The sequence below is a fragment of the Erythrolamprus reginae genome, chromosome 1, assembly GCF_031021105.1.
Source record: "Erythrolamprus reginae isolate rEryReg1 chromosome 1, rEryReg1.hap1, whole genome shotgun sequence".
In the NCBI taxonomy this organism is placed as follows: Eukaryota; Metazoa; Chordata; class Lepidosauria; order Squamata; family Dipsadidae; genus Erythrolamprus; species Erythrolamprus reginae.
This window is the reverse complement of record NC_091950.1, coordinates 95,473,949-95,500,505: the sequence shown is the minus strand read 5'-3', so window position 1 is coordinate 95,500,505 and position 26,557 is coordinate 95,473,949. Positions and strand designations below refer to the sequence as shown.

The 26,557-nt window shown below is 41.7% G+C and overlaps 1 protein-coding gene across 1 annotated transcript; it reads left to right on the top strand.

Annotated features, from left to right (window-relative positions):
* Positions 1-569: 569 nt before the first annotated feature.
* MDK (midkine) lies at positions 570-24,788 on the top strand. Its single transcript, XM_070734776.1, has 5 exons — positions 570-1,030; positions 18,523-18,602; positions 19,810-19,971; positions 21,794-21,955; positions 23,821-24,788. The coding sequence occupies exons 2-5, from the start codon at positions 18,524-18,526 to the stop codon at positions 23,844-23,846; spliced, it is 429 nt and encodes a 142-aa protein (XP_070590877.1). The 5' UTR covers positions 570-1,030; position 18,523; the 3' UTR covers positions 23,847-24,788.
* The last annotated feature ends 1,769 nt before the right edge of the window (positions 24,789-26,557 follow it).

The window sequence follows — 26,557 nt, the reverse complement described above, 5'->3', positions numbered from 1 at the left end:
CTTTGTACAAAACAAAGTATTCAATGAGGATATTTCATTCATTCATCTAGGATGTGTTATTTTTTGAGCAATATATAATAATAATAATAATAATAACAACAACAACAACAACACAACATAACACATAACAGCAATACAATATAAATACAAATTTTTATTTATTTATTTTGTCCAATACACAATGAGGGTTTTAGTGGGTATATACTGTATATACATATATACATACATACATACATACATATATACACGTAGTAAAATACATGATGAAGGTTATAGAGATACTCATAGTAAAATATATCTAAGAAAGAATAGAAGAAGAGATATAGGAATAGAAGAAAGGTATAGGAGATATAGGAGAGCAATAGGACAGGGGATGGAAGGCACTCTAGTGCACTTGTACTGGCCCTTTACTGACCTCTCAGGAATCTGGATGTTAAAATGTTAAAAACTTTAAAAAACTAATTTAAAATACATTGTTATAAAAACAGGAATTAGAAAATGCAGGAACATCGCACCAAGAGGGAAAAAAAGGGAAGGCAGGGCGGGAATTGAGGTCGGGTCATAACTTGTGGGGCAGAGGGTGGGGAGAACTCTTCAGCGACCGGACCCACAGCCCGGCCTCGCCCTCCAGCCGCTTCGCCCCTTTTGTCTCCGGCGCGTCTCCTCCAACGAGAGAGGCGGAGCCTCGGCCGCAACTTTGGGTTTTCTTTCACCCTCCTCTCCACCCACCCCCCCGGCTCCACCATCGCAAAGCACCTTTTGTTGTCAGCTGGGCGTGACGTCAGAGGCCGCGGCCGCGCCAAGGCAAGGTTGGTGTCCACATGTGACCAGCTGAAACTAGTTTGAGGAGACACAAAGGGGGGAAAGGAAGAGGGAGAGATAAAGAGGAGCCGAGAATAGCCGGGCAAGGCGGCGGAACGGGAGAACAAGCCGAGCGGCCGGGAAGCAAGAGACCGACCTACCCAAGGACCGCACGCGCCACTTCAAGCCCTCAGAGCATCCCGTCCATTCATCCCTCCGTCGCTTCCAGGCAAGTTCGGCGGGCGAGTTCCCGCGCGCAGAAACTTCGGCTTTGGTCGGGCGGGAGGAGGGGAGGGGGGGCAAAAGGGGGAACACAAACAAACAAAAACGGCGGGAGGCACCTCAAAAGTCTTCGGAGCAGCTCCCCGCCCTCCCCCTTTCCCGGACCCCCCCCCCACTCCAGACTGGTGTGGGACTGCGTTTTCGTTCTGTTGGGCGCCTTTCGAGGGCTCCCCCAAACTGCAGCCCCCCTGCCGGATGAAGGTCCCGTCCGCCTTTTAAGGACTCTCTCTTTCCAGCTCGGCTTCGATGGCAAGCCTCTCCAAAGAAACCTGGATGTGCGGGAGGGGCCCGCGAAGTTGAGGAGCGGGGGGCGTCTTTCTCTCTCTCCGACTAAAGTTTCTCTGCGCCCGCCAATAATCTCTCTGCGGCGGATCTATCTATCTATCTATCTGTCTATCTATCTATCTATCTATCTATCTATCTATCTATCTATCTATCTATCTATCTATCTTCATTCTACCTATATCTATCTATCGATCTATCTTCTTTCATAGAAATATGGAAACATAGAAGATAGACGGCAGAAAAAGACCCCATGGTCCATCTAGTCTGCTCTTATACTATTTCCTGTATTTTATCTTAGGAGGGACATATATTTATGTAAATATATATATTTATCTTTCTATCTATCTATATCTATCATCTATCTTCTTTCTATCTATCTTCTCTCTCTCTCATCTATCTATCTATCTATCTATCTATCTATCTATCTATCTATCTATCTATCTATCTATCTATCTATCTATCTATCTTATTAGAGGTGGAAGGAACCTTGTAGGTCATCTAGTCCAACCCCCTGCCCAAGCTACTTCGGACAAATGGCAGTCCAATCTCCACTTGAAAAATCCCAAGGGTTGGAGCGCTCACCATGCTCCCATTAGCCGGGAAGTCTCCTTCCTCGGAACAAAGGTGGAGGGCAGTGCGCCTGAGGGAGCGAAAAGCGGGTGGTTGGGAGCAACCTGTCGCGGTTCGATGCTGAATCCCCCTCGATTTTTCCTCCCCCTCCCATCCTGTCCTCCCGGGTTTTTGTTTTTTTGTTTCTCTCTGCCTCCCCTTAGCGTTTATGGTTGTGGGTTGTAGTGGCTCCTGGGTGTGCAGCTTTTAAACTTTTTGCGGGCCAAAACGTTTAAGTTTCCAGACAAAGATTTCTTAATTTTTCATCAACCAAGTGTTATTGGATACACAAGGGATTCGTCTTGGGTGCATATGCTCTCAGTGTACCTAAAAGAAAACATACATTTGAATAGAATAGAATTCTTTATTGGCCAAGTGTCATTGGACACACAAGGAATTTGTGCATATGCTCTCAGTGTACCTAAAAGAAAAGATACATTTGTCAAGAATCATGAAGTACACCCCTTAATGGTTGTTGTAGGGTATTTTGCATGGGTATTTGAAGAGTCTCAGAAGCCACCTGGATGGAGCTGCAGGATGTCCAAAATCAGCCTAACTAAAGTAATCCCAACTGAGAATCCCAACTATCTCTAAAAAAGAAATCTACTATGCAGGAGAATGCCTAAAAAAGGCTTGGAATAAAACAATCAATTTGCTGAGTCCAGTGGAGTCATTGGTCACCAGCCTCTGCTGCATCCTGATATGTTTTCCTACTTGTCCCTTTTCTGTTGTGCACCAAACTTGGCTTGAGGCCACCAAGAACATTGTTTCCTTTGAGCTTCACACTAGTTAATCATAAAGACCTGTGGTTAAAGGGTGGGTGGGGGCTGCCTGCATACACCCTAAAATGAAGGTGGAGGTTCCATTTTCTGATCCTGTGGGTTGGTTTCTGAACAGTTCCTTACCAAGCTAGGTAACATCTTCAGTGGAGTTTAACTCCTAAATTCTGCTGAAGATTTAGCTGATAATGAAATGCTCAGAAACCAACCCACAAGCCCAGAGAATGAGCCTCTCCACCCTCATCCTACACCTAAGCTACAGATATTTGCCAATGTCATAAAAGGGTGGTAAAGTTCTGTGTAAGAACAATCTTGCAGCTTTGAGCATTGCCATAGGCCAGCATTTTGTTTCTCCATCAGCTCCTCCACAATAAATTAATATGTACACTTTGCCAACATTGTTCCCCTACAATTGGTACTTGCTGCTCCAGCTCAGAGACAAAAGTGAGCCTTCAAGTTGAATAGCTCTTGACAGACCTGGTCCTTAAGAGCTATGACTATGAATGGATTTTACAGCTTTGTGTTTAAATCTGTGTTAAGTGCCTTTTACATCCACTTCTGAATTCTTCTGCTTTTGTCACCACTAATTATTTGGGCTAAATGTAAATGGTACTTAAGAGTGGAAGAGTGGTGTATGTAGTGCTCCTGATAACTTTTAAGAATATTTTCTTAAATATTTTTAAAGACAGAAAAAATACAACATAATATAAAATAAGAAAAATTAATTAAAGAGAAAGCCAAATGTGCAAGGAAGGAGAAAAAGTAAAAGTAAAAAGTAGCTTTTAATCTTCTTTACAGCAGTTTATAAGCACATTCATAAGTTTACCTCTTATTCTATGGTTGTACCTATTTTATTTTTATAATCTCCTATTAATTTTCAAAACTATAAATCACTTTTTATGCAGAAAGTCCATAAAGGTTTCCAGAAAGCAATAAGCATAGATATTGGAGTGTGAGCATTTGCAAGAAGTGGGATGCTCACAAAGGAACAAGGAGGGAGGCAAGTGACAATGTGTTTTGTAACATCAAGACACACTTACATCAAACATAAAGCAATTAGGTAACATGGGATTTGCATCTTAACATTACTATGAACCTGTTGTCATATTGGTGTAATTTTGAGTTCCTTTGAACATTTGTATTTCAGATTCCTTCCAGATTTAGCAGTTCTAGGGAAATTTAATCTATTAACTTTCACTTAGACAAACACAAAATACTGCAGCAAGGAGAAATTTCTCTAGGAGAGGCCTCCTAAAATCTTGTTGCTTAACCGAAAAGAAAAGGAATCCTGACTCAATCATGGGACTGCTATAAGTCCAGAATGGGTGCACTATGGAAGAAAGGCTGCACCTCTATTCACAAATTCTTGTATCATTTTCAGTGTAGAGAAGAATGTGAGTTAGGTGTATTTCACCCTATGGTAGGTCAGGGAAGGAAGCATCTTCACAGTTCCCCCATCACATACACAAACATCCAAATGGAGTGTTCTTATTATGGAAAAGAAAGCTGCATCATGCCCTAGTAGACCTGATCACAATTTGCTTAACTTCAGGTCTTTGCCTAAGCTTAGGTTTAATTAACATGGGCAAGGGAAGGCGTGCCATTTGTTTACAAACCATGATAGCATTGACATATTTGGTTGTTTCATCTTTTGCCTTCCCTGTCTTTTAAATGCTATCTTAATAATATGCTTTCATGTAATTCCTCAGACTTTGTGTGGAGGAAATGAAAAGTGCAAAATTAGATTAGCTACATCCTTTTTTGACATTTGGGAAGGCCCTCAAGGTTTGGTTTTGTTGCCAAGGCTAGGGCTCCCAGGGAACTGGAGATATAAAGCCCTACATGACTTAGGACCAGAGTACTTACAGGACCGCCTTCTGCCTGGTTAGGTCCCACAAAGTTATTCTCCCCGTCCCATCTGCCAGACAATGCTGCCTGGCAGGGCTAGCGGAAGAGCCTTCTCTGTGGCAGCCCCAGCCCTCTCTAACCAACTCCCTCCATGGATTTGTACCACCCACACCCTCCTGGCCTTCCACAAGGCCTAAAAACTCATCAAGGGGGCATTAAGTGTTTTGTCTAGCTCCGGCCAATGTATATGGAATGAATGTGGGTGACTCTTTTTTTAATATATTGGGTTTTAGAGTTGTTTTCAATTTTGTTACATATTGAATTTTTGTATCCATTTGTTATGAGCCACCCTGAGCAGAGAAGGGTAGCGTAGAAATATAAATAAATAAATAAAATATACTTAGATGGCTCCATTGTGGTGGCCATTCTCATTTCTCTCTGCCTAGGGGTTTTTATATTTGCTTTTTATCTTGTTTATTTCTTAACATAGATTTCTATACCAGTAGTTTTATCTTATTGTTGTATGTTATCCAGAATCATTTTTGGCCTCCCCCCCTCTCTTTCAAACTTGATTGATAAATAAGTACTACAGAAAATATTCCATGATATTATTTTCCTGAATAACGTGTCTAGGCAATATTATCACTGATCAAAAGGATGGGTCTGAGCAATCCAATCTTGATACCCTATCAAGTCAAGTCCCCCTCCAATTCTGTATACAGTACTCTAGATGGGTTGGCTTGATATCCCAGTATTCTCAGCCAGGTTGAGAGGAGGCCTGCTAAATCAAGCCCACTTAATTTTAAAGGCTCATTGTGCAGTAATAATTATTTTTTCTTCAGATCTGTGTATCAGAAATAGAGCCTAACCTATTTTATTTTCATTACATCACCCATACATTTTCTCTCCTTGTATGCTGTCTGGAGTTTTGATTGCCTTGTAGGATGTTTTGAAATAGCAATGGCTAATTTACTGAGTCCATGTGAAAAGTTTTGGTTCAGCTTATCAGAAAGCCATGCAAAAGCTGTTGGATGCCACCCTAACGTACTAGTGGAGGGCATGATAATTGGAGAGAGTGAGCACATATGGTGGAAAGTTTAGTTGTGGAAACTAGATGCAGCAAACTTTCGGCATCTTTAGAATTAAGTCCCTTTAACTTCAATTGGAGGCATTTCCAAACTTCCAGCTCTCTCCTTTTCCAGGCTAGTGGAAATTAATTTGATGGTAGTGAAATAATTTATGAGGATTTAGCTTTGTGAGATCACTGCAACCCAAGGATTATATAAAAAGGAGAAACTCTCAAGTGGAGCTTAATTCCTGGTGACTGCACAAGACTAGAGCAGATTTGAGGTGGCCTTATTTTGAAGGATTGTATATCTTTGAAAGAGCAGAGGCGAAGAAAAGGGAAGGGCTGAGAAGAAAGAATGGTAGGAGAAAGTGGTAGGAAAGGCAGACTCTGAAGCATCTCCGGAGACCTCCAGGGGAGAGGGAGATCAGGAGTGGGAAAATGGAAGAACACTGCATATTATTGATTTGTTCTGGGCTCCAGAAATTTGAGAAGGCTGCAGGCAAAGAGTGGGGAAATGGGCAATTTTGCATGTGTTTCACTAAAGGGAAGGAGTAGCTAATGATTGGAAGGAGGTGGGGGCCAGGATGGAGGAGAGACACACAAAGAGAAACAGGTAAGACAGGACTGGGGGGAAAGATGCGGTTGTTCTCAAAATGGAGTAGGAGAAAAAAATATCCCAAAGAAGCCCGAACAATTAGGGAAAACATCTATCCTTTAGATTCCCTGTAGCTGCCAAGTGTTCACCCATATATTTTAAGAAAATTGTCCTGGAGTATGCCTTGTTTTTATTCCGAATTGTTAAAAGATTCTCAACAAATATAATACATCCCCTAATTTAGAAAAGTCTACAAAGTACTTGTTGATTCCAAAATATCCTGTCAATATATTATAAGAGAAAATAAAGTGAGTTATATATAGTTGTGAAAATGAATTGCTCTTTTCCCCCCACCCGGATCAACAGAATGTGGATTTCCCCCCCATTTTTGCTATGTGTTTGGGTCTTCGGAGAAGGGTGGCATATAAGTCTAATAAATGATGATGATGATGATGTTAATAATGTTTAAACTGGCAAATTGGATTGTTCCTTTTTTTAAAAAAACACCTAGACATATAAAATCTACCAAATAGAACACTAGATAAAACAGACCCCTTAAATCAGAGGTCTTCAAACTTGGCAACTTTAAGACTTGTGGACTTCAACTCCCAGAATTCTCCAGCCAGCATGGCTGGCTGGAGAATTCTGGGAGTTGAAGTCCACAAGTCTTAAAGTTGCTAAGTTTGGGGACCTCTGCTTTAAATACATATCATAAAACTGTTCTTATAGTTTTACTGTAGTGTAAAAACTCAGTAGTTTCATGGGGATGTTAGTGAACTAGGAAAGAACAATAGCATAAATAAGTAAATGAATGATAGCTGCAGGTGGCTCTAGTTCCAATTGGATGTGTGTATGTGTGTGTATATGTACACCACTTAGACTTACATATCCCTCCACAGTGCTTTATAACACTTCTGAACAGTTAACGTACAATGTCAGCATATTGCCCCCAACAATATGAGCCTTCATTTTACCACCCTTGGAAGGATGGAAGTCTGAGTCAACACACATTGCTCCAGGTTCAGTAGTAAATGAGGATACTGAGTAAATCAATAAAAAATTCAGATTTATTGGAACTTGATTGGCAAAAAAAATACTCAGTTTTTGGGAAACTTAGAGAAATTCATTTTTTTTTGCAAATATTTCTCTCTTTCTTTGAGATCAGCAATGGATGCCCCATTAAGAAGGATGCTGTCTTTTCTTCCTACCAATTTCTGAATCTGCTATTGATTTTCTTAGTATGCAGGCTGTATGATTTTTGCAAGCAGTGAAGGACTTGCCTTCTCCAAGAAGGCATTGCAGATGATCTCTCCATATGTTGGGAGAAATTAATCACTCAATTAAACCCTTGTCAAGAAGACAAGTCTGTTGGCTCAAAGGACTTTAAAAGGTGTTAACTTTATTCTCTAGATTTGCAGCCCAGATCTGTGATGATTGAGTCAGAAGTGAATTTATTAAATTTAATACAATAGTTGCAGCCAAAGTCTATAGAGCCCAAATGAAAAAATTCATTGCGTGCCTAGGAATTCATCTGATTAAGAAGACATAGTGGAGCAACTATAGCTGTGTTTGAAGTAGCACCTGGAGCAGGTCTTTCTTGCCAAACTTGACTGGGCAAAAAAAGTCCAAGCTAAGCTCTTTGTTATTGTGCTTGGCACTTTCAGCCCCATTCCAACATCACTCGAAGGTTTTCTGTGGACCAAGTCCAGGGTTACTCACATCTTTAGCAATCCTAAATGTTGCCAAAGTATCTCTCAACTTTCAGCTTCATCTGGGCAAGGAAAGCTGAAACAGCTAGTAGGAATTAAGTATGCTTTAAGATGTAATTATACTAAAAGTTTGATGAAGGAAAATATTGAGTCATTTGGAAAAGGGTAATCCCAAGGACACTTTTCATTTAAAAAATAGTAAGCTTTGAAGGAAAAGAAAATGGGTGGGTAATAGCCGATACATTCGATTTTTGTTAATATTAACCTTCTCAAATGATTTTATTTGGCTGCATTGATCTGTATATAGTTTTATATTTCAGAATGCATCAGAATCACTCCAATACTTTAATTTTTATTTTCCTGGTTTGCAATTAGATAATTTTATTTATTTTTTAATATTTTTATTGTTTTTCAAAAGGACAAACAAAGACATACAACATTAAACATTTAAGGAGCTGCCATTGCTCCGCTTGTTGTAGAAGTCTAACTAATACAAAAATGTAAAAACCCTAACTGTTATCAGATCAATACAGAAATACCACACGTGTAAATTACATTCTTATTAAATTTAACTCTATGTTTTAATATGTTTTAATATTAAGCCTATTAATTAAATTTCTTTATCTATTAAGATATTGTATACTACTTATACAAAGAGAAAAAACAAAGTATTACAGAAGAAAAAAAGAAGAAAATTAACATTAGCAATTAGATAATTTTATTATAGTAATTAGAGAAACGAAGAAGGAAAAAAACCTTGCCTATAAAAGTGAAACTTTAAAGGAGGATAGACATTGGTGGCTTTCTTTGTATCTGTACTCTGTTTCATTTCACTGAACATAAGCTGAAATTTATGAATGTAAACTCAATAGTATTTTAAGAAAAAAAAAGCTGTAATTTGTTATGGTTCTTGATTAATGATGCTTCTTATTCCCCCCCCCCTTCACTTAGGATGAATTGTATCCATTCTTTATTTTAAATTATTGAAATATAATGCAAAGAATGTTATCTTGAATTTTGTGTCAGTTTGATCAATTATGACAGTATAAAGGTAATGTGAACCTGATGTCACATCCCCCAAAAGTTTCAGAAGACATAAACCTCCACCTGATTTCCTGCATTTGAAGGATGCATGATGAATTTCAACATTCAGGCATGAAAACAGTGCTTGTAAAGATTGCCTAGGCAATCATTCTTCTCTGCAAAATAAGGGAGTTCCTGTACTTCTCTGTCCATACATAATATGCTTATCTTTAGCATGCACTCTACAGTTAAGTAGCTTAGTTCAAATAAGTTGGTCTTGCCTTGAGGTTTCAGGCAGTAGACAAAGCCCATAAAAAAGTAAAATAAAATGTATTTTCCTTTCATGGTTTCACCTGCCACCTAGTATGTATATTTACATACTACTTAGATTTGTTTTGTGTATCATTAAAGATACTACATTCTGTTTTTATATAGACGAGAGAACCATCTTGTTTCTGAAATAATGAATGAAAGCAGAAGACACACATTACTGAATCTCGAGAGAAAGGTGGGGTTTTTTTGAAGGCAGAAATAAAAATCATGTAAAACTAAGTATGTTCATGGAGAATATGGGAGCAAGGAACAGTGGTTCTTTTCTGGATTTTGACACAAAGAAAGATTCAGGTTGAGGTATTTCTTGCTTCTCTCCAGAAATAAGAGTTCTGGAAAGCTTGAAGCACCATTGAAATATTTAACAAGCAAGAATTAGGTGGTAATTGGAAGGTCATAAAATCAAGATGATGGTGTAAAACTAATTGTATCCATAGTGGTGCTGGCTGGGTTCATCATCATTTAAAATATAAGCCAAATTCACATATTTGTCTAAATCTTAATAAACCATGATATTGTGAACATGTAACATTAACCACTCATGTTCTTCTCTGCTCCTTAATCAGTTTTCAATGCATTAAGCATGATTTGTGTTCAGACAAAGTTCCTTCCTACATATCCATACTAAAAACCTGGAGTAGAATGCCCATTAAAAATTTGGCAAAATAAGCCAAGATTTATCCTGATCCAAGGCTAAATCTCTGCCATCCTAAAAGGCATTAAAACAATTTTCCTCAGTTTGGTTTTAAGAAATTTTGCCTTTAATGGAAGATGGTATTGTGCCTTTAATGGAAGATGCCAAAGTAGGTGTGGCAGAAATGATTAGATTTATTGGATTTATATGCCGCCCCTCTCCGCAACCCATAATGGAAACCCATAATTCTATTTTTTTTGTTCCTTACTAGCTAAAAGTAAGTTTGGTATGGGGAAATCTGAGTACTGAAAGATTAACTGAAAATAAGCAGTTAATATTTCCCTGCTTGTGGTAAATTATGTTGTCATCACAGTCAGAATAAGCTTTTTATGCAGGAGGAAAAGGAAATATCAACTGCCCAAGGTTTTTAACAAGCTAAAGAAAAGCGGATGGCATCTCATGAATTTTCTTGTTTGACCTTGGGACTAGTTAAAAGGTTCCAAATCAAGGACAGAGGTACAGTGTTAGATGATTATTTTCCTCCTTCCTTGTCTCTAGTTGCTATCCTACATCCTTCTGCTTCTCCCCCCCCCCAATATGTGTTGCTCTAGGAGCTGCTGAAAAATAGGAGAAAGTATAAAATGGGCAGAATGTGGAATTAATTCAGACAGCATGCCTGCCGCTATGGATGCAATAGAAAGAAAAAATTCTATCTACCTATTGTTCCCCAGTACCAAACCAGAACGGTACAGACATGATGCTCAGAATCAGGGCATTTTCAGGGAACATTAAGAAAAAATTAAGAAACATTACAACTCTAAGGACCATTTTTGAATTTTAAAAAGAAACAGATACCCCTGTACAGAAGCATTATCATACCTGCATTGTAAAACTAACAGTGCAGTCAGGTGGTAGGGAAAGCAAATAGGATGCTTGGCTGCATAGCTAGAGGTATAACAAGCAGGAAGAGGGAGATTGTGATCCCCTTATAGAGCGCTGGTGAGACCACATTTGGAATACTGTGTTCAGTTCTGGAGACCTCACCTACAAAAAGATATTGACAAAATTGAACGGGTCCAAAGACGGGCTACAAGAATGGTGGAAGGTCTTAAGCATAAAACGTATCAGGAAAGACTTAAGGAACTCAATCTGTATAGTCTGGAGGACAAAAGGGAAAGGGGGGACATGATCGAAACATTTAAATATGCTAAAGGGTTAAATAAGGTCCAGGAGGGAAGTGTTTTTAATATGAAAGTGAACACAAGAACAAGGGGACACAATCTGAAGTTAGTTGGGGGAAAGATCAAAAGCAACATGAGAAAATATTATTTTACTGAAAGAGTAGTAGATCCTTGGAACAAACTTCCAGCAGACGTGGTAGATAAATCCACAGTAACTGAATTTAAACATGCCTGGGATAAACATATATCCATCCTAAGATAAAATACAGAAAATAGTATAAGGGCAGACTAGATGGACTATGAGGTCTTTTTCTGCCGTCAGACTTCTATGTTTCTATGTGAGAATTACAGTAGTCAAAAGGGAATCTTCTCCCAATTAAAAAATCCGGATAATACATTCACTGAGACTTACAGTGTCAGGGTTGGGTTTTTTTTGTTTGTTTGTGTTTTTTTGCCGGATTTCAACATTTTTCCCCAAGGAATTATATACCAGAAGACAAACTCTGAGTAGGGCATGTGGTGTTTGGGGGCACAAAGCATTAGTGGCAAAAAATCATGGAGCTGGAACAAATCGAGGGCAAAAACAAAATGTGATTTTGTTACTAAATTTTGTTACTAAAATAATTGTTACTTAGGAATCAAAGTCACAATCTGAAAACAACCTTTGGAAAAGCCACTGGCGTTCCAAAGCCTTTGTTTGGATGGATGTGGCTCTGGGACTGAGAGGTCACCCCTCTTTCTTTAAAAAAGATAGGCTGGTATCCAGAGGAGACAATGAGGCCAGCTTGTTCGGTGCCTTGTAAGCTCCCCGGACCGCAGCCTTTTCATGGTTTCTTGCATCCGAGGAAGAAGTCAGCAGACCCAGCCTCTGGCGTGTCTATTTTTGGACGTTGCAATCAGAACCGAGTTCAGATTCGGGCTCTTCTTGAGGTTGATCTGCTGCCCTTGCTAGAAGGGGGCTTTGGGGAGCGTTTGCCTGGGCTGTGTCCTAACAGGCACTTTGCTCTCCCTCCGGGGATGTTTCTCTCAGGCTGAAAGCTGAATAGGAGAGGGGGGGTTGCCTTCAGCCTGTGTAATTCTCTGTGACAGGTCAATTCAGAGGGAATCTGACAACTTCTCAGCATCAGGTGCAGCCGATGGAGCCTCAGTAATGAGCTGACCTGCTCTCTGCAGGGCCTGCCTGAGAGTGGGGAGGGGGGATTGTTGAGGAGGGAGCAAAAGTGCTGATTGTGTCTTTCCTTTTTAGCCACCTCACTTTCCCCTCCACTGAGCACAGCAGGCTTCGGCCTGGTCTCGCCAATGGTGGAAACGGAGGGGGTGGGTCGGCAAAGGACTCTCTTTAGCAGGGCTGTGAACACACATCCAACTCACTTTGTCTGAAACGCCATTTAGGGTCTGCTATCCCCTACTTTCTCTACCTTTCCCCCCACCCAGTTTTCCACTTCATTGCTTGGGATGGGGAGGAACAACCGATGAAATGTCCCAGGAATACATGTAACGAAAGACGTGTTCTGGTTAGATTCTTAGGCTTAACTGGATACCTCTGGAGGAGTTGGGAGCCTTAAAAGGAAATGCGAAGTAAACGGGCGGGATTTCCGATTCTGCTGCTACTGGGGCACTGCATGTGTGGCTTCACTTCTGCGGGCGCGTATATCCCAGCGATATTTTGCTTCTGTGCATGCACAGGAAGCAAACTCTTGTGAGGGGATGTGCATGCGTGAGATTTTGAGAATTTTTTTCTGTGCATGCGCAGAAGCAAATTTTTTTTGCCAAACTACCACGAACGCATCCCCTCATGAGATTTAACTTCCTGCGCATGCACAGAAGCAAAATATCGCTGGGATACACCCGTAGCAAAAGCAAAGCTGTGTGCGCAGCTCATTTTTCGCTACCTGTGCACTGTTCCTATCCATACCAGTAGCAAGTAACCTGATGGGGAAATAATAATAATAATAATAGTAATAATAGTAATAGTAATAATAGTAATAATAGTAGTAATAGTAGTAATAGTAGTAATAGTAGTAATAGTAGTAATAGTAGTAATAGTAGTAATAGTAGTAATAGTAATAATAAAAATAAAAATAAAAATAATAACAAACACAATAATAATAATAATAATAATAATAATAATAATAATAATAATAATGGTGGACCTGGCCAAGAGGGCCCAGAAATTCTTCTCAGCACCTTAGCAGAAGTTTTGGATAGAGTTTTAAGCAAAGCTACCAGACCTCTTGGACAGTTCCACCATTTAACCCTTGCCTGAAGTCATAATCAGCATCTATCTATTCAGCACTGTACTTAGCAGTTGCTGTATGGCAAGTGAACAACTGGATTGGGTAGGTTACTTTTAAAAACAAAACACAATCCCCCCCCCTCTCATGGCCATAGGGGCTAGAGCTGCAGCCCCCATCCGGTGCTCTCCAGATGTTTCTGGGTTGCCATCTTCAGCTCCCAGCTGTATTGCTTGGAGGATAAAAGCCCCAGAAAATCTGAGCTTCAAAAGTCATAAATAGCCTCTTTTTTCCCGTAATAGCGCTTAAAGTGAATAAGCAAAAAAGATGCAGTTGTGCGCATTATCCAGTGTTTTATTAAATTTCCGCCTTGATTTTTGTGGATTCATGGAGTTTGTATTTTATAATCAAAATACTCAGTGGAGAACTTGAAAACTTCATTTGACAGATTGCCCCCTCTTTTTTCAGTGGTTACCTTTTTTTAATCACATTGTAGCCTCGGAATCTGGAATTGAAATTCTCCATTTGTAGCAAAGGACTGCAGAGTTACTGTAATTGGCTTAATCAAGCAAAACCTTAATGGCCATCTTTCTGCATTCAGGAAGCAACTTAAAAGGCTTCACATCATATATTGGTCATTTTCATGCCCCTGCCATACTATTGGAAAACCTTGGGAAAGTATGCCTTAGCTGTTACAACTTCTATGCAACTAAACCTTTGTGCAACTAAACAAAGAGTTTTGTTTCCTGATTTATCCTCACATCTTCTGTCCGAAACATTTTACTGTTCCTTTTATATTTTATTCTTCGATCTGCTGCTGGCTGCTATTGGCTCTCCTGGGTAGGTAAGAATTATATCTGCACCCATAAATTGAATCACCATTGTGGAGTTCCATGTACGTGGGAAGTTTATAAACCTGTGAAAAGAAGAATGACTCAACCCCGCTCGCTGAAATAAGTAATGGAGGAGTTGGAAGAAAAACGCAAAAGTAACAGTGATGGAGCAAAATGCAGGCTGTTGCACTGTAGCTTTATGCATGTGTGCCATTCCTCTTCTTCGTGGGATGTGTGTGCACATAACACAATTTGCTGTGACGCTTGTTTCCATAGACCTTTTGTTGGGATATGGTAATAGGCTGACATTAAGTGAACCAGCAGGGGGAGCAGCCTGCCTTCTAAAGCGCCCCACGAGATCGGATTGTGACGAGCTTTTATTTTTAATCTTCTGTTTTAACTCTCAACACTGCCTGTCAGGGTTTCTTTTCCCCACTCTGGATTCTTTCTGAGGTACATAAAGGCTCCATGGCAGCAGAGATCTCCCCAGCCTCGGAAGCTTTGGCAGAGACGAGGCGGCCTGCTGGGCGCCAGATAAAAGAGACACTGGGAGAAACCGGGAGACAGTAGCAACCGCGGAGAGAAGTAGGCAGCAGGGCCTCGCTATGGCCAGCCACCAGACCCCACCCAGCTTTCCAAAAGTAGGGGCAACATAAATCCCTTTGGCAGGTTTTAGTTTTCCCCAGTTTTCCACTTGGTTGAGCCATGTTTAAAGTCTAGGAGAGGGCCAGAGAGGGGATGCTATTCGGAAGGTGGGGATATGAACCTTACCATGGGAAGCTGGATTGGAAAGGCCCTTTACCTGGATCTTTAAGACCCAACTTGTCATAGTGAAAGGCATTTCCATTGATGGGTGTCTCTCTAAGAATTGTGTGTGAAGGTGTAGCGTCTTGTGAGGCTTCCCTAGGACAGTGAGGGTGAACCTTTTTTCCCTCAGGTGCCAAAACAGTGTGGGCGTGCCCTATCGTGCATGCGCGAGTGCCCACACCCATAATTCAATGTCTGGGGAGGGCGAAAACAGTTTCCCTCATGCCCTGGAGGCAGGAAATAGCCTGTTTCCCAACTTGAGCCGCTCTAAGTCCTCGAAGAAGAGCAGCATACAAATCTAATAAATAATAATATTTATTAGATTTGCCATCTCCGTAGACTCGGGGCGGCTCACAACAATAACAAAGACAATGTAAGAACAAATCTAATAATTTAAAAAGCATACACACAAACATAGCATGTATAAACTGTATAGGCCCGGGGGAGATGTCTCAGTTCCCCCATGCCTGACGGCAGAGATGGGTCTTAAGAACTTTACGAAAGGCAAGGAGGGTGGGGGCAGTTCTGATCTCCGGGGGGAGCTGGTTCCAGAGGGTCGGGGCTGCCACAGAGAAGGCTCTTCTCCTGGGTCCTGCCAAACGACATTGTTTAGTCGACGGGACCTGGAGAAGGCCAACTCTGTGGGACCTAACTGGTCGCTGGGATTTGTGCGGCAGATGATGATTATTGTTATTGTTATTGTTATTGTTGTTGTTGTTGTTGTTATTATTATTATTATTATTATTATTATTATTATTATTATTATTATTATTATGGTGGGCCCAGTAGGCTCATGTTTCGCTCTCCTCAGGCTCCAAATGCTTCCTTGGAGCCAGGGAGGGTAAAAAATCCATCCCCCAGGAGGCTCTCTGGAAGCCAAAAACTGCCTTCCCAGAGCCTCTGTGTGAGCCAAAAATCAGCGCACCGGCACACACATGCATGTGGGAGCTGAGCTAGGGCAATGGCTCCACGTGCCACCTGTGGCACCCATGCCACAGGTTCGCCATCACTGTCCTAGGACAACAGCGTACCAAAAAGGAAGCCCAACTGAGCAAAACAGAAGAGCAAGGGCAGGAGATAAAGAAACTAAACTAAGCGCATTGTAATGTAAGCTGATAGCTCAACCATTAAATTGTTCTCAGTAATTTACTACTGTCCTTTGCAGAAACTTGGAAAAATGTTCTATAGGCAGCAACTTATAATTTAAGGACTAGTTTAGGTGCATACTAGGATAATGCAATTAGTTGTGGGTTATAAATCCTATCACTACTGGTTCGCTCTGATGCGCACACGGCGCTTCTCATGCACAGATGTGTCCTGGGTGGGTGGGTGGAGCCTCCCACTGCTGCCGCTACCAGTTTGCCGAACTGGGAACAATCCACCACTGGATTAATAAGAAGAAATTGAATTCCTGTACTTAATGAACTTCTGCTTTGTCAATTAAAGTCAGAGGCACATATTGCAAATAGGTAAATGATTCTACAGAATTTGGGGAAATCTATGTCAATATCTACAGCAGGTGTTAACATCTCATTGACCTTGGCTAATCTCAAAAAGATTAAGCCAGGGCTGCAGTACTTGGATTAGATAACTACAGTGGTACCTCTACCTAAGAATGCCTCTACTTAAGAACTTTTCTAGATAAGAACCGGGTGTTCAAGATTTTTTTGCCTCTTCTTAAGAACCATTTTCCACTTAAGAACCTGAGCCCGGAAAAATTTCCAAGGAAATTTGAGAGCAGCACGAAGGCCTAGCCAGTTTCCTCCCATTCCCCCTGGGTTTCTCTCTCTGGTGAAGTGTATGGGAGGCAGCCTCGCGCTGGGTATATAAGAGGTACGTGCTCCTCCTCACCGCCCCCCCTTTTTTAAAGCCTTAAAGTTTTGGATTCTTTTGATTCCTCTAACCTCACCTTCTTCCTTCGGCAGCGACTGTCCTCTTCCTCCTCCTCCTCCTCCCACCCAAATTCTGAGCTTTTATTTCTTTCCTAATGGGTTTGCGCGCATTATTTCCTTTTACATTGATTCCTATGAGAAAAATTGCTTCTCCTTACAAACTTTTCTACTTAAGAACCTGGTCACGGAACGAATTAAGTTCGTAAGTAGAGGTACCACTATATAATCTTACACCAGGGGTGTCAAACTCAGGGCTTGGGGGCCATCCTAGAAACAGCCAAGGACCGGCCTGCTATGTCTCTCTCAGCAAAAACAGAGCTGGAGGGGGGGAGTTGTTGCAACCCCCCCCCCCCCGAACTCAATTTTCACTGACAGGGTGGCAGGGCGGTGTTGTAGCTGAAAACAGAGTTCGGGAGCCCGTTTTTGCTAACAGAGCAATTGGGCCACCACACGCCCCTGACACAAGTGACATCAAGCTGGCCACGCCCATCCCAAGGTCAAACATAACCATTATGCACACCCTCAATGAAATCAAGTTTGATACTCCTGCATTACACTGCCTACTTAGCTCAGTCAGTATTGCAAAGTACCTGCTCTGTTTGTTCTTCAGGCTCCTGGGATTGTTTCTGTCTCAAACTGCAAGTAAAGGACAGTCAATTTCAGCATTCTTCTGCATGAAATGCAACTAGCTTAGCATGTGAAGATAGGAGGTGAAACTTATTTTCAACATTCAAAATGCAAATTCTTTGCATGTGAAGATAGTGTAGAGTAGAGGCACCACTGTACTGTACTTGGAAATCCAAATTGTAGGCTGGACTGGGGAGACCAAAAATATTCCAGAGAAGAGGGTGGCAAATATTGCTAAGATAATTGTAAGGATACAATCACCAGGGTTAAGCTCAAGTGGAGGCTAGGTTAAAGTAAAACAAATACAAAGGAGTGTAATAAAAAAAACAGTTATTGTTGGGGGGGGGGAGAAACCCTCCTAAAGAAATATATAAGGAGTCACCAACAGCTAATATTTATCATTAGATAGAAATTAAAATTCCCCATTGTTTACCAATAATATCATCTGTATTACTTATCAAAGGGGAGAACGTAATTTGCCTAAGTTGGTTTCTAGAATTATGCAAATTTATGCGAAAAGTGATGTTTCATTAGAGATATTTTCTTTGTTTATTTTGAGAAGGAAACTTCTCTAGTCTTAAGCATCTGCTTCTCTTCCCTTGGATGAAAAAAGTGAAATAGATGATCCCAGTGCAAGGTTTAAAATGCTGAGAATTCACTAGCAAACCGGAGTCTTAAGGAGATCAGATGAACTTGAAATGGCAGGAGGGGTTTTTTTTAATGTGCTTTTTCTCTGAATTTAATTACAGCTTGAATTACTGATTTGTAGCATTTGATGTGTTTCCTGCTGTGGCAATGAAGTGATGAAGGGAGCTTAACCTGTTTCATGTTTACATTCCAGCTGTACAAGGCTCAGGAACCATGTCAGCAGAAAACCATCTCCCTCCCCCTTTTCACATTCCTCCATCTTACTCGCTCTTTTCTTGGGATTAGAATATATATATATTTACGCCAACAGTGATTTCAGTGTTTTTCCTCTTACAGAATGCAGGCCCGTGGGCTCTTTCTCCTTCTGGTTTTTATCCTTCTGGCTGTATCTTCAGAAGCAGGCAAGAATAAGAAGGGTGAGTGTTTGATTTGTGATCGTTAAGTCCCTGTTTACAGTTGGCTGTTTTCAGAAGATCTCTTTCAGTGGGGCTTTCAGAAATGGACTAAAAAAGTACAGACAGCAACATTTTCCTTCTGGATAATAGGTGAATGACCAGGAGATGGTAAGTTCTAGTTCTGCCATAGGCATGAAGTTGGTTTGGGTGTCTTTGGGCTCATTTGCTCTCAGTCCTCGCAATTTAGATCAGTTATTTAGTTAATTAATTGGATTTGCCATTGTATTTTATTGTTTTTATTATTGTTGTAAGCCGTCCTGAGTCTTCGGAGAGGGGCGGCATAGAAATCAAAATAAGAATAAGAATAACAACAATAAGAATAACAATAAGAATAATGATGATGATGATGATAAGAACATAAGAACCTAAGAAGAGCCATGCTGATTCAGGCCAAAGCCCATCGAGTCCAGCATTCTGTGTCACACAATGGCCCACCAATTGTCCATGGGGATTTTGAGCAGAAAGAGAAGACCCCCTGACCCCCAACAAATGGTACTCAAGGGAATCCTGCCTGCCTCAACCAACATAGAGGTGGCACATGGACATCCGTTTCAATAACCATCGATACACTTAGCATCCATGAATCTGTCTAATCCTGCCTTGAAACTATCAAGGCTGACAGCTGTCGTGACCTCTTCTGGAAGTGAATTCCATAAACCAACGACCCTCTGGGTAAAGAAATATTTCCCTTTATTTGTCCTCGCTTTCTCACCTATGAGCTTTTAGGGAGTGCCCCCTCATCCTAGTATTGGGTGATAGAGAAAATATTTTTTCTCTATCCACCTTTTTTATCCCCTGCATTATTTTATACTCTTTGATCAAGTCACTCCTTAAATGCCGTCTTTCAAGGCTGAAGAGACCAAGGCATTGCCTCGGTGATGATGATGATGATGATGATGATGATGATGATGATGATGATAATAATAATAATAATAATAATAATAATAATAATAATAATAATAATAATAGCAAAGGATTCCCCAAAAACTGCTGCCAGGCAGTCAGTGGAGCTGGTACTAACTTGAAGGCCCAAAAGAGCCCTCCATCCTACTTTAGGTGAAGAAAAGACAGGGTAGTTTTTAATGATTCAGGATAGATGATTTTAAAAGAGAGAGAGAGAGAAGGCCAATTCTTGTGAGTCTGAAATGGCTGCCTGTTTTTTGTACAGACAAGACCAAGAAAAATGGTTCCGATTGTGAGGAATGGCGCTGGGGCCCGTGTATCCCCAATAGCAAGGACTGTGGTGTGGGCTTCCGCGAGGGAACTTGTCAGGACGAGACCAAGAAGATGAAATGCAAGATTCCATGCAACTGGAAGAAGGAGTTTGGAGGTGAGCGTTTATCGGGTTTAGAGGAAGACTCGGGGAATGATGCAACAATCGTATCAGAGCCTCAGGAAGCCAGCCAGCCAATCAGTTATATCTGGTCATCCACATAACGGCGGCTAGGCTAGCATATGCACAACAGTGGAAAAATGAAATGGTAGCGCAGAAGGAGGAGATACTAGAGAAAATCACATCTTGTGCAGAGATGGATAAACTAACTCTAGAACTAAAAAAACAAGGAAGAATCTGTATTTTAGAATTGTTGGGATCCATTCTGCTGCTGGTTAAAGAAAAGGTCAAACTGACACAGTATATGTAATTAACAAATATAAAGAGCAATTGCCTGGTGAAAAATGTTTAATGGAAATATGGAGATCTAAGATTATTTATAACAATTAAGATTATTATCCTTTAAAGAAAAGAAAGTATTTAACTATTATTTAAAATGTGCAACAGAATGTGTACATAGTTAGAACCATCATACAGATTTGCTTCACACTCGTACAATTTTTTAACGTTTGTGTTTTGTACTGTATATTGTGTGTGTATTTAGAAACATAGAAACATAGAAGACTGACGGCAGAAAAAGACCTCATGGTCCATCTAGTCTGCCCTTATAGTATTTCCTGTATTTTGTCTTAGAATGGATATATGTTTATCCCAGGCATGTTTAAATTCAGTTACTGTGGATTTACCAACCCCGTCTGCTGCAAGTTTGTTCCAAGGATCTACTACTCTTTTAGTAAAATAATATTTTCTCATGTTGCTTTTGATCTTTCCCCCAACTAACTTCAGATTTAAATAAAATTTATTTTTAAATTTTAAAAAAAGGAAGTCAGCCAAGCAGTTTTCAAGTTTAAATGTGAGAGAGTAAACCCCAACAATACCTTGGCTTGCTTCTATGCAGTATCCGTTTGCCTTGCTTGGCTCTGATAATTGGCTTCTTCCACCGCTTCTTGTTATGCTTTCATATTAAAAGCATTTTAATCATATTCTGTGGCTTTTGAGGTCAACTGGTCTTTTCGGAAAGAAAGTATTTGTATATTTCTGGCAGCTGCATAGAAACATAGAAGACTGACGGCAGAAAAAGACCTCATGGTCCATCTAGTCTGCCCTTATACTATTTCCTGTATTTTATCTTACAATGGATCTATGTTTATCCCAGGCATGTCTAAATTCAGTTACTGTGGATTTACCAACCACGTCTGCTGGAAGTTTGTTCTCCAGAACTGAACACAGTATTCCAAATGTGGTCTCCCCAGCGCTCTATATAAGGGAATCACAATCTCCCTCTTCCTGCTTGTTATACCTCTAGCTATGCAGCCAAGCATCCTACTTGCTTTTCCTACTGCCCGACCACACTGCTCACCCATTTTGAGACTGTCAGAAATCACTACCCCTAAATCCTTCTCTTCTGAAGTTTTTGCTAACACAGAACTGCCAATGCAATACTCAGATTGAGGATTCCTTTTCCCCAAGTGCATTATTTTACATTTGGAAACATTAAACTGCATTTTCCATTGCTTTGACCATTTATCTAGTAAAGCTAAACCATTTACCATATTACAGACCCCTCCAGGAATATCAACCCTGCAGTTCTTTTACCATTTAAGACTGTAAGAAGCTTCCCTTTGTCACATTAGCCAAGTAGTCCTGATAGCTCTGTGGTGGATGGCAAGTGGTTCATGAGTTTGTGAAAATGTGTGCCCATTTCCTGGGCGTCTGGATTGTTTCTTGTTTTAGAAAAACTGATGGTCAGGGGAAGTCAAGCTGTCGTGGATCCTGCATATGTATCTAACTGTTCTTACTCCCCATCCTCCACCCCCAGCTGATTGCAAGTACAAGTTTGAGAACTGGGGTGGCTGTGACCCTGCAACAGGTCTGAAGGCTCGCTCAGGTACGCTGAAGAAAGCTCTTTACAATGCTGAGTGCCAGGAAACAATTCAAGTGACTAAACCCTGCTCTCCCAAGACCAAGTCAAAATCCAAAGGTCAGTCTCTTTGTGGAAGTCCATTGGCGAAGCCTTGGGTGCTTTATTTTGCATGCCTGCGAGATGATACAAGAATGGAAATGGAGCGTTAGGAAGGCTAGGAGTTCATGGGTGGCTATCCTGGTTGCCAGGCATGGTTCTTCCTGTAATTTATTAGGATTCCTTCTGCCCAAAAAGATTCTGGTCTGTTTTGCACTCTCCTTAGTTGTCCATAAAGGTCCCTGGCCAAGTTTGTTTCTAACAGTGATGGTGAACCTGTGGCACACATAGGTGACATGTGGAACCATATAAGAGGTCACTTGAGATGTTGCCCTATGTCACCTTCAATGCACATGCATGCGCTGGCCAGCTGATTTTTGGTCTTGAGGAAGGACGTTTCGCCCTCCGGAGGATTCAGGAAAGCTTTCCTGAAGCCCCACATTGCAAAACACAGCCCAGCAGGGAATCCAGAAGTTCAAAAAAGCGGACTTCCGGTTTGCCCATTGTGCTGTTTTAGCACTCCGGGGCTTCAGAAAGATTCCCTCAACCCCCCAGAGTGTGAAAAATAGCACAACGGGCAGACCGGAAGTCCGTTTTTCTGAACTTCCAATTTGCCTATTTGGGGGTTTTTTTTCACTGTCCCAGGCTTCAATGAGGCCTGGGCGCATTCATGGGGGTGCGGGGGTTGTGTCATTTAATTTAATTTATTAGGCTTGTATGAGGCCCCTCTCTGCAGACTCGGGGCGGCTCACAACAAAATAGTGGACAGTGTAGCAAATCTAATATTAAAAATATTCTAAAACCAACATTGGAACCATACAACTCAATCATATCATGCATAAACTGTATAAGCCTAGGGGGTATCTCAGTTCCCCCATGCTTGGAGACATAAGTGGGTCTTTACTAACTTACGAAAGGCAAGGAGGGTGGGGGCGGTTCTAATCTCTGGGGGGAGTTGATTCCAGAGGGATCAAAGAGAAGGCTCTTTCCCTGGGGCCCACCAGATGACATTGTTTAGTCGACGGGACCCAGAAAGGGCCAACTCTGGGACCTTATCGGTCGCTGGGATTCGTGCGGCAGAAGACGGTTCCGCAGGTATTCTGGTCCGATGCCATGTAGGGCTTTATAGGTCATTACCAACACTTTGAATTGTGACCAGAAACTAATCGGCAGCCAGTGCAGGACGCGGAGTGTTGGAGAAACGTGGGCAAATCTAGGTAGCCCCACGATAGTTCTCGCAGCCGCATTCTGCACGATCTGGAGTTTCCGAACACTCTTCAAATGTAGCCCCATCTAGAGAGCATTGTAGTAATTGAACCTCGAGATGATGAGGGCATGAGCGACTGTGAGCAGTGACTCCCTGTCCAAATAGGATGCAACTGGTGCACCAGGTGAACCTGTGCAAACTCCCTCCTTGCCACAGCTGAAAGATGGTGCTCTAATGTTAGCTGTGGATCGAGGAGGACACCCAAGTTGCGAACCTGGAAAGGTTCTCCATATCTAGTGGGCATCAATGTGGGGAAATGTAAAGGCATCCAAACATCTTAAGTCTTTCCCACAGAGATTGGGAGTGCAGGAGGCCAAAAATAAGTGTGGCCTTGTGTTTGTGCCAAAATAGCCAGAATAGGTCAGGTGATATGTAATCAGTTGGCAACTTTGGAAAAAGAAGATGTTGCAGTAATATTATGGTTTCTTTGGTTTGGGTGCAGATTATGTGAGCCCTGTCAGGATGGCTTGAAATTATTATAGTTTTATGTGTTGGGCAGATCCAGCAAAGTGCGTTTTATTCAATATCTGATTTTTATGTAAATCGTGGGTTGGTGTGTGGCAGGAATATAGTGGTGTAATACGTTGTGCTAATGCTCTTCCTCAATTGTTTCATACAGCCAGAAAAGGAAAGGGGAAAGACTAGCGTGATGGATACAGCTCCACCGTCTTCAGGGCATGGTGCCTGAACCCACTTGGACACAACGCCACTTGAAGCTGCAGCTTTGCCCCTCCAGGCTTGGCAGTACTTTGCCAAACCCCATTATCCTCCAGTCTGCACAGCCTTATCTTTAACTGCAATGCCATTTCTAATCATTAGTTTTATAGCGAGCAAGCCCACCCTTTCCTAAAGGAGGTGTGGGCTTTCCTTTCCCTTAACTTCTTCTCTTCTACCTCTTGCCCGCTCTTCCTCTCTGTGTGTCCCAGTATCCTTTTGCTCTGGTGTGCTTCCCTGAATGCAGCATGATGTTTGGAAATGAGCTCATCTTGCTAAAAGCTCTCCACCTCTGGGGTTCTTTGTCCACGCCAAATGGCTTAGCGATGCCTGCGGTCAGCCTATGTGGCTTCATCCGGTCATAAACCAAACCTCTTTTTTAAGGCACCCAAGGAAACCCTCTCAGGGAATGAGAGAAGGATGCGAGAGGAATTACAGCAGGAATGGGATGAGGAACCTTATCTGCCTTACCTCCCTAAAAAGAAAATGCAGGCCTCTTTGGTATCGCTTTGCACTCCCCTTTCACACAGAAGAAGTGCCTACTTCCTACCATGCACTCACCTTTCCCTTCCCCATCTCGAATGCACACACATTCCTTGATAGGCAGCCTTCCCATCTAAGGGGGCAGCACAGCTGGTTGACCTCACTGAGTTGTGCTTGCTTGCTCCCTCTGCCCACAAGACACACCTTGCCTTCCTTTCGGCATCAGGAAAGGATCCCTAGAATCCATGAAGCTGTTTCCCTGTCTCAGTCCCCTTTCTCCTTCTCCTGGGATGCTGTGGCCTTTCCTTCCTCTACTGGTGCTGGGTAAGCCCTCTCTGCTTTTCACAGTCCCCCCCCCAAATTTTCCCAATAAAGATCTTTTTACAAAAAGTTTGTTTCCCCTTTGGGTCCTGTTTGCACAGTTGCTAGTTTGAACAAGGGAAGGACTGGACTGTATACAAAAGTAGCAGCCGGTAGAAAACGGTGGATGTAATTGGTACAGATGCATATATTTATTTGTTTGTTTGTTTTGTCAAGTACGTATTGGTGGTATACAAAGATATAATAATATTTATAGACGTGATACAGTGGTACCTCTACCTAAGAACGCCTCTAGTTAAGAACTTTTCTAGATAAGAACCGGGTATTCAAGATTTTTTTGCCTCTTCACAAGAACCATTTTCTACTTACAACCACGAGCCTCTGAAGCTGTATCCGGAAAAGCAGGGAGAAGCCTCCATGGGGCCTCTCTAGGAATCTCCTGGGAGGAAACAGGGCTGGAAAAGGCGGGGTCCTCTGGGGCCTCCCTAAGAATCTCCTGGGAGGAAACAGGGCCTCTACCCTCCCTGTGGTTTCCCCAATCGCACGCATTATTTGCTTTTACATTGATTCCTATGGTAAAAAATGCTTCTTACAAACTTTTCTACTTAGGAATCTGGTCACAGAACGAATAAAGTTCGTAAGTAGAGGTACCACTCTACTAGCAAAAGAGAAGCATTAGGACAGAGGATGGAAGGCACTCTGGTGCACTTATGCATTGTTCAGTTTCACCGAAAGAATCTAAACCTGACAACACTGAATAGACAGAAACTGCCTGACAGACCTAGGCTGGAGGGACAGAAGGACCTTGCTGTCTACACAGATTTTCTTGGGGGTGTTGTTTTCCAGTGGTTCTCAACCTGGGGGTCAGGACTCCTTGGGGGGGGTCGAACGACCATTTCAAAGGGGTCACCTAAGACCATGGGAAAAGACATTTCCCATAATATTAGGAACTAAAGCTTCTATCTTGGCACCTTGGAAAATATTTTTACAATCCGACCAATCAGGCATTTACAGTGGGGTGTCCCTATGACCTTCCTGCCAATCAGCTTAAAGCTCTGTTGGGAGAATTGGCGCTAGACGTATGGTTGGGGGTCACCACAACATGAGGAATTGTATTAAGGGGTCGTGGCATTAGAGAGGTTGAGTACCACTGTTCTCAGATGGGTTATGATGGCAATTGGGACCAGAAGTTTTGTGGCAGCCATAAGCCATAAAGTGTGTTGTTTCATAATCGCATCACTCAGCAGTAACAATTTCAGCAGTCCCTGTTGTCAGTTAGCAAGGAATATATGGGTTATTAAGTAAGGACCTTATGTGATGGCAGAAGGGGGAAGAGGTTTTGGAACAGCATGCCAGTCTAGCAAGCTGGTGGGTGGGTGAGACCGTGGGCAGGTGCTACAGAGAACGGACAGGAGCGCAGGTGTCAGTGGGTGGGCACTACAGGGTGGTGGATGGGTGGGTGCGACCGTGTCACCATGAAATCTGGGTGGCAGCAGCTATAGAGTACTAAATCTCTGTGCCTAGGGGCTCCTTGGGACCAATTGTGCAAGTTCTCCCACTTAAAAGGATGAGAGAGGCCTGTAATTGACATAGATAGACATCAACTATGAGAGACAACATGAGAAACACATCCAGAAAATCACATTGTCTGATTTTTAATGAGTTTATTTGCACATTATGTTGGAAAATAAGTATTTGGTCTTCAGAGAGGGGCGGCATACAAATCTAATAAATTGAATTGAATTTGGTCACCTAGAAACATTCTCACAGACCTGTAACTTCTTTAACCCTGTTGCTCTGTTCAAAACTACTATACACTTGTACTGTTTACGAGTCTT

Bases quoted from the DNA above. Each gene is read 5' to 3' on its own strand.
- MDK (XM_070734776.1), top strand. From the start codon at position 18,524: ATGCAGGCCCGTGGGCTCTTTCTCCTTCTGGTTTTTATCCTTCTGGCT. The intron at 18,603-19,809 runs GTGAGTGTTTGA...TTTTTTGTACAG, and splicing joins AGCAGGCAAGAATAAGAAGG to ACAAGACCAAGAAAAATGGT. The intron at 19,972-21,793 runs GTGAGCGTTTAT...CTCCACCCCCAG, and splicing joins CTGGAAGAAGGAGTTTGGAG to CTGATTGCAAGTACAAGTTT.